Consider the following 12,241-nt stretch of genomic DNA (forward strand, 5'->3'; position numbering starts at 1 on the left):
AACAGTAATTTGGAAGGATATATGCATCTCTATTTTTATTGCAGCACTTTTTACAGTAGCCAAAATGTGGAAGCACACTAAGTGCCTGTTAATAAGTGAATGGATGAAGAGGGTATGGTGTATATATATATATATATAAAATGAAATGTTACTCAGTCATAAGAAAATAAAATCTTGGGTGCCTGGTGGCTCAGTTGGTTAAGCATCTGCCTTTGGCTCAGGTCGAGCCCTGTGTGGGGCTCCTTGCTCAGTAAGAAGTCTGCTTCTCCCTCTGCTGTTGCCTGCCCCCTTCCCCCACTCATGTTTCTTGCTCACTCCCTCTCAAATAAATAAATATTTGTAATTTGCTAGAACTTGGATGTTGTTGGATGGACATAGAGAATATTATGCTAATAAGTAAAGTAAGTCTGACAAAGACAAATAGCATATGATTTCACTTATATGTGGAATCTGAAAAACAAACCAAAAGAAAAACAAAAAAAACCAGGAACAGGTTTATTAATACACTCAGCAAACTGGTGGTTGCCCAAGGGAAGGGCTGCAGAGGGATGGAAGAATAAGGTGAAGGAGATTAAGTGATACAGACTTCTATGTTTAACTTTTAGAAGAACTCCCGAACTGTGTTCTACAATGGCTGAGTCATTTTAATATTCCTACCGGCCATGTACTGGGTTCCAGTTTCTCTGCATCCTTACCAGCACATGTTACTATATGATTTCCCTTTTCCTTACACCCATTGTAAGGATGGTATTGTGGTTTTCGTGATTTTCCTCATGAGTAGTGATGTTGCATAGCTTTTCATGTGGTTGTTGGCCATTTATATATCTTCCTTGGATAAATGTCTTAAGTCCTGTGCCTTTTTTTAGCTTAGTTGTCTTATGAGAATTTTTTTTTAAATGATTTTATTTACTCATGAGAGACACACAGAGAAGCAGAGACATAGGCAGAGAGAGAAGCAGGTTCCATGCAGTGAGCCTGATGCAGGACTCGAGCCCAGGACCCCGGGATCACGACTTGAGCCAAAGGCAGACACTCAATCACTGAGCCACCCTAGTGCTGCCCTGTAATGAGAATTTTTAAAATATTCTTGTACTAGACTTATAAGACTTGCAAATATTTTTCCCATTCTGAGGATTATCTTTTCACTTTCTTGATAATGTCCTTTGACTTTTTAATATTAGACTTCATTTTTTGACCTGATTCAGGTTCACAGCAAAATTAAGCTGAGAACACACAGTTACCATATTCCCTGTCCCCCTACATATGCGCAGCATTCCTCACTGTCAACGTCCCCACCACAGTATGTAATAACATATTATTGCCCAAACACAAAAGTTTTTAACTGAAAAAAATTTTTAAAGGATTAGCTTTGTGGGTTTTTTTTTTTGGCATATATAACATATATATTAAATGAAATATGGGGTGGTGCTAGTTAGAATACTAATTAGAAGAATAATAATACAATTTTTTTTAAATTTATTTATTTATGACAGTCACAGAGAGAGAGAGAGAGGCAGAGACACAGGCAGAGGGAGAAGCAGGCTCCATGCACCGGAGCCCGACGTGGGATTCGATCCCGGGTCTCCAGGATCGCGCCCTGGGCCAAAGGCAGGCGCCAAACTGCTGCGCCACCCAGGGATCCCTACAATTTCTTTTTATAACATTCTTCTTCAGAATCTAAAGTTAAAATACACTGAATGTGAAAATTAGGCTATTTTTATGAAAATGGTAGTTGAGGTCATCCTGTGGTGGGAACACTTTACAAGTGGCCCTTGTGGTGCCATAAAAATATACAAATTTCTTGGTTAATCTCAAAGATGTTTTTTTTTAATATATGTATATATGATTTTATTTATTTTGAGAGTGAGCAAGTGAGCACAAACGGGATGGGGGAGGGGCAGGCAGAGGGAAAAGCAGACCCCTCCACTGAGCAAGGAGCTTGAGGGGCTTGATCCCAGGACTCTGGGATCATGATCCAAGCTGAAGGCAGACACTTAACCCACTGAGCCACCCTAGCACCCCTCAAAGATATTCTTATGTTAAGATAAATTTTATTCTGCTTTTATGAAGAGCACTGTTGACATATTTCAAAAAGTATAAAGAAAACATACATAAAATGCTCATTTTAGTTACCTACTGTTCAGTTTTGTCAGTTAAAAGTTTTCAGAAGGCATCTCCTCATATATACAATTGAAGCCCCGAGTGAGGAGTAGTTTCTAAAGCATTAGTTACCTAAGTATTTCTTCCAATTTTAAGGATTTGAAAAATGTGTATGATTTCTGCCATCGTCTAAGTTTTTCATAGCATACTTTCTGTTAAAGGTTACTCTGTACGTGCTATACATAGAGTAGAAATACGGTGTGGATCAGCTGGGTCTCTGTTTTAGTAATATAAGTGGTCAGTCATAGGAACAGTAATAAGAAAGAAGAGAAGGGGGATATATATGGTCTTAACCTATAGAAATAAACCCAAGAATGACCAGATTAGATTTGGTGACTGGCTGAACAATTGAACTTATTGAAAGAAAATACCCTTTTGTTTTGTAGAGGTATTCTATGGATAAAAACTATAGGACAGTTTATATCCGCAGCTGGTTTGAACTTAAGACATCTTTCTTTGCCTTTCATTCTTACCAGCTTGATAGAAAATTAATTTTCCCAAACTGTATCTCTGACCCTTGAAATCACTAACTTAAATATTGCCTTATACCTCACTTAAATATGTCCTTATACCTCACTTTCTCAGGTCCCTCTTCTGCCTTTTTGAGACTTCTTGCTTGGTGCCCTCAATTTTTTTTTCCTTTCCAGTAGACTCCACCTGCCTTCACTTACCTTCTCTTCTCTTCTCTTCTCTTCTCTTCTCTTCTCTTCTCTTCTCTTCTCTTCTCTTCTTCTTTTTTTAAAGATTTTATTTATTTATTCATGAGAGACACAGAGAAAGAGAGAGGCAGAGACACAGGCAGAGAGAGAAACAGGCTCCATGCAGGAAGCCTGACGCGGGACTCGATCCCGGGTCTCCAGGATCATGCCCTGGGCTGAAGGCAGGCACTAAACCGCTGAGCCACCCAGGCTGCCCACCTTCTTTTCTAGATTGCATGTATATATCTTTAATATTTCTCCTGTGCATTCTTTATCCTGTCTTTCATTCCTAAATCTCTGTCAAGTTCGGCCCTGGACAAATTCAGTCATCCACTATATTGGTTTTTGTATCCACACTGCTTGAGCTCTCCTAGAGATGATCAGATAGATAGCTTGATAACTTGATAAACTCGTGGTCACCAACCTCAATCAGGTCCTCCACACTGCATGGAAACTTGACACATCTCTATCCTCAGCTCACTGTCCCACATTCTATAACACATTTTCATTCTTTCTCCTGTTTTCGTTCTGCTTCTCTCCTTAGCAGAGGTGATGTGCATTGTAGTATTTCATAGAGAAGATGGAAACCATCAGATAGAACTCCCTCAACAGTGTGCCGCTTCTGATTTATAAATCTGCCTGTCTTAGGGCTTATAGAATGTTTATCCCCTGGGTGATAAGGTGAACTTTTACACCTTCTATTTCAGACCACTCTGTCTTCTGTTCTGAGTCTTGTCTCCCTCTTTCTCTTGTTGCAATCCATTATCCATACTTTTTTATCTCTTTGGTATTGAACTCTCTGTCTCTCTCTCCGTCTACTGGATCCTTAATCTCAGTATTCACACATATTCTCATCTTTAAAAAACAAGACAGGTTGGGACACCTGGGTGGCTGAGTTAGTTGAGTGTCGGCCTTTGGCTCAGGGCATGATCCTAGAGTCCCAGGATCGAGTCCCACATCGGGTTTTCTCCATGGAGCCTGCTTCTTCCTCTGCCTATGTCTCTGCTTCTCTCTCTCCCTCTGTCAAAATAAATAAATTAAATAAATAAACAAACAAACATACATTGTGAGTACTCTGAAACCATCCCTTGTCAGCTGCTGTCCTGTCTCTCTTTTATTCAGTCCTCTTGAGGGATGCAGATTGTTCACTTTCTTACTTCCTCATTAGTCTACTTCAGTCTGGCTCCAGCCTCACTTCTACCCTGAAACTGTTTTTGCCAAAATTCCCAATCACCTTCATGTTGCTGAATCTCATGGGCAGTTTCCACTCTCTGTGTCATTTGCTCTCTCAACCCATTCAACAGAGTTTACTATGTCCTTTGTGGAGCATTTCCATGTCATGGCTTCTGTGGCACTAAACCTTCCTGACTGGTCTACAAATGTCCGTGTCTTTCAGGGTCAGATAGAAGAGGAAGGAGCAGTCACTGTAGTAATCAAGTCTGATTAATTCAGCCTTTTACATATATCTCAGATTGGTTTTGTCCTTACTGCTACTATTCTGATCTAAGGTACTATAGTTTCTTAGCCTGGATTGCTATGTGATACTTCCTCCCTGGCTCCCCTGGATTTGCTCTTGCTGCCTTCTGTACATTCTAAAAAGTTAATTTTACTCTCCTATCTTTTAATGGTGTTGCATTTATTTGGAATATAATGTAAACTTGTTAATATTGTCTCTTGGACCCTGCATAGTTTGGTTTAGGTCTTCCTTTCCAATATCTGATACCACATTATCCTTAGTTTTTTCCCCTTTTCAGTGTCTGCAACAGAACAATCCTCTTGTTTCAAGGGCCTTCCCTCGTTGTTGTGTGCTTAGAATTCTCTCCTCACATGTCCCTCTGACTCCCTCATGTATATTAATTTAATTTCTTTGGATAGATTGTGCATTTCGTGAGAGCCACAGTCACATTTTAAGCTTTTTGTGAATGTTCAGCAGCTTGGCATAGCTTTAAATACACAGTAGCTAATCAGTAAATGTTGGTTTTTTTTGATAGCCAGACATTAGAGAATATTGGGGAGTGACTATATGCTCCATATGGGCAGAAGTTTTCGTCTGGTACAAAGTTGTATCCTTGTTCTTTAGAACAGTAGTTAGGATGTAGTAAGAATTTAAGTTTTAGTTGAATGACAGGGCGAATGAGAAAATTGTCTCCAGTAGAGGCAGCAAAACCAATTCATATTAGTTAGAGCTTTGATTCTTCGAAATATGGGATGGCGTCATGTATCAGTAAAACATTCCTGCTTTTGATGCAGAAAATTATGAGATTAGAGACTGTAAGAGAAGATGAGGCTGAGAAATATAATAGTTTCAGTTGACACCTGAAGTCTGTCACTCTTTTAAGCATAAAGTCTTGAACTCAGGTGTTTTGTTTGTTTTTGTTTTTTTCAATAAGCATTTTCAAGCACAAGAGTAAGGCTAGTACAGTGAACTGGCAGTTACCAATCAGCCAGCAACAATTATCAACATTATGGCAAACTTGTTGAAATTGAATTTAGTTCCTCTTTTCTTTTTTACTTTTATCTTGAGCCTTATAAGCAACTCCTGGCCATTTTCCTTTGTTTTGATGCATTTTTTTAATTTCCCCTGACATCTAAATTATAAGGATGTTTCCTTAATTGGTCTTTTTACATCTTGTTTTTCCTATCTTTCTAATTTATCTTGTGTATTTTTGGTAAGTTAGTTTTTACATCACCTCACATTTAAACGTTATCTCCTGCTCATGACCCAGCAAAACTCATCCTGTGTAAGAGAAAGTCTGAACTTGTCACCATGGAGTTTGAGACCCACCTTAATCTGAGTTCGCTTTATCTAATCAACTTATTTCCCTCTCATCTTTACTACAGACCCTCATGCTTTGTATGTCTCCTTCCTTCCTTCCTTCCTTCCTTCCTTCCTTCCTTCCTTCCTTCCTTCCATCCATCCATCCATCCAATCTATCCATTCCTTCAGTTAATAGATGGCATATAAAATCCAAGAAATTATGGTATTTGTTCTCAATAAATATACTACATTTTATAAAATCTGAGCATATTAAATATATCCTCAAGTTTATTGCCAAGTATATAGGTAGATTCTAAGACAAACGATGCAAATTTTCTAAATCCTTCTTTATTTTTTGTGGCAGGAGATCAATACAACTTTTAATTCAGAGATACTGTTTCTTTGTTTTCAAATAGAGGCAAAAGAACCTAAGGATAATAAGGAGGTATCAAATCCTGATGATTTGGAACTGGAGTTGGAGAATCTAGAAATTAATGATGATGCCTTGGAATTAGAAGGTGGAGATGAAGCTGAGGATCTCACAAAGAAACTCCTTGATGAGCAAGGTAAGCTCTGTTTGCCAATGATTTAATTTTTGATTAATTTTTTTACACAGAGCTCTTGCTTTATTCTTTAATTCTTCGTTTTCCTGTTTTTTCCAGGCCATCACTTTTTTGGAATTTGATTTAGAACTGAAACACATGTCCGTATAATGTGAACACACTTAAATGATCATCTAAATTCTGAATATCTTAATAGATATTTCTTCTACTTTTTTACTTGCTAGTTTGTCCTGAATTTACTTTAATTCTATGGTATAATCTTTACAATCTTAACATAAAAGTATTTGAAAGTTACTCTAAAATGGTTGAGAAGTAAAAAGACAACTAGTAGATGGGTTTATCTGTTGTAATTTTATTTGTCTTTATAACTGAGTAATGTTTTGTATTTAATAATTAAAAATGTTAATTATTTCATAAATACTATTGGGTTTTTTATTAGGACTTTTTAAAATTGAAGTATAATTAACATATAGCCTGTTCTATTAGTGTCAAGTGTACAATATAATGATTCAGTGATTCTGTATATTACTCAGTGGTCATGATGATAAGTTTACTGTTAATCCCTTTTGTCTATATCATCTGCCTCCCGACCTGCCTCCCCTCTGGCAACCACCAATTTGTTCTCTGTATTTGAGTCTTTTTTGTCTTTTTCCTTTGTTCATTTGTTTCTTAAGTTCCACATATAAATGAAATCCCATGGTATTTGTTTTTCTCTGACTTACTTCACTTAGCATTATACTCTTTAGGTCCATCCGTGTTGTTGCAAATGGCAAGATCTCATTCTTTTTTATGGATGAGTAATATTTTATTTTATATGTATACCACATCTTCCTTATCCATTTATTAGCTAGGAATTTTTTATTAGAAGGATACCTTTTGTCATTATTGCTTATTTCTCTATTGGGTGCATTGTTTCCTACTGCAGATTTTCTTTTCTCCATGTCATGAAGGGAGGGTGGGCATGATTGGAGGCTGCCCTAGGCCCAAACTCTATCAGCTAGTAACATCAAAAGAAAAGAGAGTCTCTCACACTGTACATAAGTGTCATGGAAGGATTTGGCTAGTCCTGTGTCGTGGTTGCCTGTGGCTAAGTGGAAGGTGATGTGTTGTGCTTTGGATGTGTCCTTCCCTATTAGAATTCCATGGGTTGCTTTCAAAGACAAGCGTGATGGGAGTGCTGTTATTTGAAGACATGGGGGAGGGATGCTTTAGCAGATAAAAATAACAAGTCCACTATAAAACTACATGCAATTTATGTTTAAGTTTTTGAGACTAATGCGAAAGTTTGCCTTTTTATATTCGATATCTGGAAGACTAGTGTCTTTGGAGAGATACCCAGACTTTACAGTAATAGCTCAAAAAGCCTTCCATTTTTTTCATAAGTAAGAAAAACTCTAGATTATCTATTTCCTATATAACTTACTGAATGTTTCTATTCATGTTTCTCTGTATTGTCTGTATACATTTTCTTAACCTATTTAAAAATTAATTTGTTATTATGTTAGAACAAGAGGATGAAGAAGCCAGCACTGGATCTCATCTCAAGCTCATAGTAGATGCTTTCCTCCAGCAGTTGCCCAACTGTGTCAACAGAGATCTGATAGACAAGGTATAATTGTTATGGTTTAACTTTATACAAGCACATAGACCTTGTGGGATAGTTCTAATTAGGAATGTCTGAGGGTTTCGCACTGTTTTAGCCATAGAATGAACATTTCTTCAAGTAAAATCTTACTGGGAATCCAGATAAACAGAAAATTGGAGCCAATTTGTAGATACTCTCTTTGAATGGGGAAGTGTGTCTAGAATCCTGTTGGCTTGACACTTCTTCCCTTCATGTAGGGACCCCACAGTTTTGGAAAATACAGTTTTAGACCAGAAATCCTTGAAGTATGCTTTGTCAATTCCTGGAGTCTTCAGAGGCACTTTCATGAGGTCTATAAAGTTAAAACTCTTCATACCAATACTAGGGTCCCCCTAGCCCTGCCTTTTCATTGTTTTTGACATTTGCAAAAGCAACTTGTAATTTAGTATGAGTGGGTGCATTGGTAGCAAACTGTACTCTTAGCCTTTGTATTCTTCACTGCTACGCATTTGCAATTAAAAAGAGTGCTACTTTCACTTAAGAATCTCCTTGATGACTCTATAAAAGTTTGTGATTTTATTTCATTTCAACCTTTGAATGCACATCCTTTTAATCTGAAAAAATGGGGATTGCATGTAAGGCACTTCTGCTTTCTCAAGGTTGTCTTGAGAAAAACCATTTGTGTGATTGAGTTGCAAGCTGAACTAGTTCCTTTTTTTCATAGAATACCATTTTTACTTGAAAGAAGTGATAGGCAAACTTATTTATTCAAACCGGGGTTATTTAGCAGACAGTTTTCCAACATGAACAAGGTGAGCATCTCACTTCAAGGACAGCAACAAAGTATTACCAACGAATGAGTTGAAGTTTTCACCAAAAGTTATAATTTTGGGAAACTTATGTCTACCACCATAAGCGTGATACCTTCACAATTCTTTTCTGAAGAGATTTTATTGGTGAGACTTTTCTGATGAATTTGACAGTGATATTAAATAATATAATTTTAAATATATAATATGTATGTGTTGAAGATCTGCATAGCTCAGTGAACCATTGTTCTAAGTGCATGACAGTGTTTACAGAATTCTTGCTTGGATGTTAAAGATTCACTCAAAAGTGCAAGATAGACCAATGGATTTTAATGTAACGTAGCATGAAAAATTGATTTATATGGTTTTGGTTCCACATTGCAATTAACCATTAGGAAACTACCACTTGTCAAGTGTATTTCGGTGTATTATCAAAGAATATCTACAATTAGTGGAAAGTATATTGAAATACACCCTCCTTTACCAGCTGTGTATATATGTGAAGCTGGATTTGCTTCATTTACTTCATCCAAAAAACAAAAACATCACAACAGATTGAATGCATAAGTAGATACAAAAATCTAGCTATCTTCTAAAAAAAGTATCACTTTGTCACTAAATTTTTTTTCATTTTGAAAAGTAGTTATTTCTTTAAAAAAAAAGTAACAACTAATAGGTTTATTGGTATTTTTAAGTGAAGTAATATTTTAAAAAGTCTCAGTTTTAATTTCTAATACAGTAAATGATGTTAAATGCAACCTATATAAAGTTCTTTCAGATCCTTAATTTTTGAGAGTATAAAGTAAAGATACCCAAAGTTTGAAAACTGTTGCTTTAAGCCATTTTTTTTTTTTTTTTTTTTGGTCATAATGCTTTGACAGCCTCCTATAGAGAACTATAGAAGTTAGGTTGTTCTTTAACTTTGAAAGCTCATTTAGTCCTTCTCTAAATCATTTAGAAGTATTTTAGTAACTTTTCATGTAATCAAGTAGACTTGAAACTCGGTTTCCAAATTGGCTTACTTCTTAAAGTGATTAGGTCAATGAACAGTTTTCAAGAACTTAAGTTTGAAATATGATTGAAGCTTTCCTCTACCAAATTTTCATATTTTCATTTATGTGGCATAAACAGGATGACAGATACCTTGACACTCCTGCTCCACCTCCATACCCCAGTTTGAGTACTGTCATGAAAATTGAAGGTGGGAAGGATCTCATTGGTTTTGTATATAATCATATTGTTATGAGTTTGCACTATAAAGTATACTGTAGTGCTCAGCTCAGTATTAAGAGCTATTGCCGGGCAGCCCCTGTAGCTCAGGTTTAGCGCTGCCTTCGGCCCAGGGTGTGATCCTGGAGACCCAGGATTGAGTCCCACTTCAGGCTACCTGCATGGAGCCTGCTTCTCTCTCTGTGTCTGCCTCTCTCTCTCTGTGTCTCTCATGAATGAATAAAATCTTAAAAAAAAAAAAAAAAAAAAAAAAGGAGCTATTGCCAGTAATGACTGCACAGTAAATTCTGAGTTAACCTTCTGAGAGTCAGAAGAAAAATAGGAGCCACTCTTCTCTGTTGGACTCCAGTGGGTTCCTCTGGGGAGTCAGCGTACTCATGAAAGGAATTTTTTCCATATACATTCACAAAGGTCCAAACAGCTTAAGAAGGAAAAGTACTTGGGAAACAGAAAAATCTAAGAATTCTTTGAATTCAGTAATTACGTAACAATGTAGAGACCAGAGTGAAGATTTCTTTTAGGTAACTTCTGTGAATAATGTCATTTATGGTGGTGTTTATTTTTTTTAATGTGTATTTCTACATACATTTAATGATCATAAACATTTATTTTTATTTAATAAAATAAATGATTGTTGAACTTTCATTGATCTCAAATGTTTTGAAACAAGTTTTCAGAATAGCGCTTATTGAGTTGTCAATCAGCAGTTGTTCCTCAGGCAGATACATACTACCAGAGAGACTCCTTTTGTTTCCATTTCTTCTCATAGGACAGGACTGGATAAATCTAATAATTAATATATATATGAAACTTTTTTCTTATTAATTTTCTGAAATTTACTAATCTTGACAGTTTTTCATGTTGTCTTTTATTTATTCTATATATTTATTGAACCCCTACTGTGTGTTAGGCATTGACATGCTTTATGGACTCCTAATCTGTGGAGAGTTTTGAACATTGTAGGTTTTTTCCTGCCTAACTGGCCTTTGATTATTGTGGTAGGTGAAGTGATATTTCCTTCTCTGTCTTTATAAAATTTATTTAGCTATAATATGCAAACTGTTTACATATTTTAAAGGACAGTGTTCTAAGGTAGTTATTGAAATATATTTTATTCATGTTTTGTAATTTATGGTGAAACATAAGCCATTATTAGCCATTTAAAATGTTTCTTTATATTTTCAAAAATGCTGATTTGTTTTGCGTGTGTGTGTGTAAGAGAGAATGAGTGAGAGAGAGAGAGATTTTCCAGTGTTAACCTATTTTCTGAGTACATGACTTTGGGGTTTCTATTTATTAGGTCCAGAATTTTTCAATGTTTCATATGGGTGAATTGCTTAAAGGGCATTTTATTGTACTTTTCTCTTTTATTACTTAGCTATGATAGCTTTAGTGTCATAAAATGTAAGCTTTAGTAACATTTATTATACTCTTTTTACAAACAGAAGAAAAATTTAAATTGATTTTACTCTCTTGACAAATGTTAATGTAAAATTTTGATCTTGGTGAATACTTGCGATGTGAGTTAGTGTCCTGGGTTTGAATCTAATCAGTGTTGTGCCGTTTCTTCTATCAAAGGTTTAATCAAATGGGAGGTATTTTAGTGCATTCTGTTCATAGTGAAGAGTAGAAGTTCTTAATAGATCTGGGAACTCTGTGGATCTTGTATGTGCATCTAATAGTCAAGAAATTATCAGATTAAGGATTGAGATTAATAATAATTGTTACTCATTACATTACATATGAACCTATAGAAGGACAATATTTGAGAGCCTCAGAAGTATATTTAAAGGTAGTTTTTTCCTTTTTAAAGTATAATTTATTTTTCTTAAAACACATATACTGAAAATCCTTAACATTTAAAAAATATACATGCCTATATTTTAAAAATACCAGTTACTCATATTTTTGTTTTCCAGTGCCTTCCTAGAACACACACCTTTCCCAGCTTTTCTTATGTACTTGTATGTCAGTCATAGTGATGAAGATATTAAGCACTTCTTTGTTACTGCAGTATAAAATGGATACTGTACTAAATAACAGTTTTGGGTATTTATTACAGTCCTGTGATTTGGTTTCTTTAAGTAATTGTCAAATCTGACTCTTGACACTAAACTAAACCTTTTTAGTCAATGCTGAGGCACTTACTTTTACATGTTCTTGAGAATAATATATGCCTTTCTCTCATTTCTAGTTTATCCTTGTTCCTTTTTGATTATCCTTACTGACAATAATTTTCTGGGTTCCTGGTAACTATTTTTGCTACTTTCTAATTCTGTCCGAATATTTTTCTGATATTAATGTTGATTTACTTGACGTCAATAAACTCAAAGGCATTAATTGCTGTTTCATATAATTATTTGGCAGACAATTCATGGTAGCTCTTCAGTCTCTACCCACTTGGGGTTCTAACACTAGGTTGTAATTAAAAAGTCTGT

General features: G+C 35.7%; 1 protein-coding gene across 3 annotated transcripts in view; it reads left to right on the forward strand.

Annotated features, from left to right (window-relative positions):
* Nucleotides 1–12,241, forward strand: part of UPF2 (UPF2 regulator of nonsense mediated mRNA decay) — a 102,407-nt gene that overhangs the window by 24,793 nt on the left and 65,373 nt on the right. For all 3 annotated transcript variants that reach the window (XM_049100847.1, XM_025445054.3, XM_025445056.3), the window contains exons 6-7: nucleotides 6,033–6,182; nucleotides 7,685–7,788. In XM_049100847.1, coding sequence (XP_048956804.1) covers nucleotides 6,033–6,182; nucleotides 7,685–7,788 — 254 coding nt within the window. The remainder of the gene's footprint in view (nucleotides 1–6,032; nucleotides 6,183–7,684; nucleotides 7,789–12,241) is intronic.

Source organism: Canis lupus, chromosome 2 (genome assembly GCF_003254725.2).
Source record: "Canis lupus dingo isolate Sandy chromosome 2, ASM325472v2, whole genome shotgun sequence".
Taxonomy (NCBI): Eukaryota; Metazoa; Chordata; class Mammalia; order Carnivora; family Canidae; genus Canis; species Canis lupus.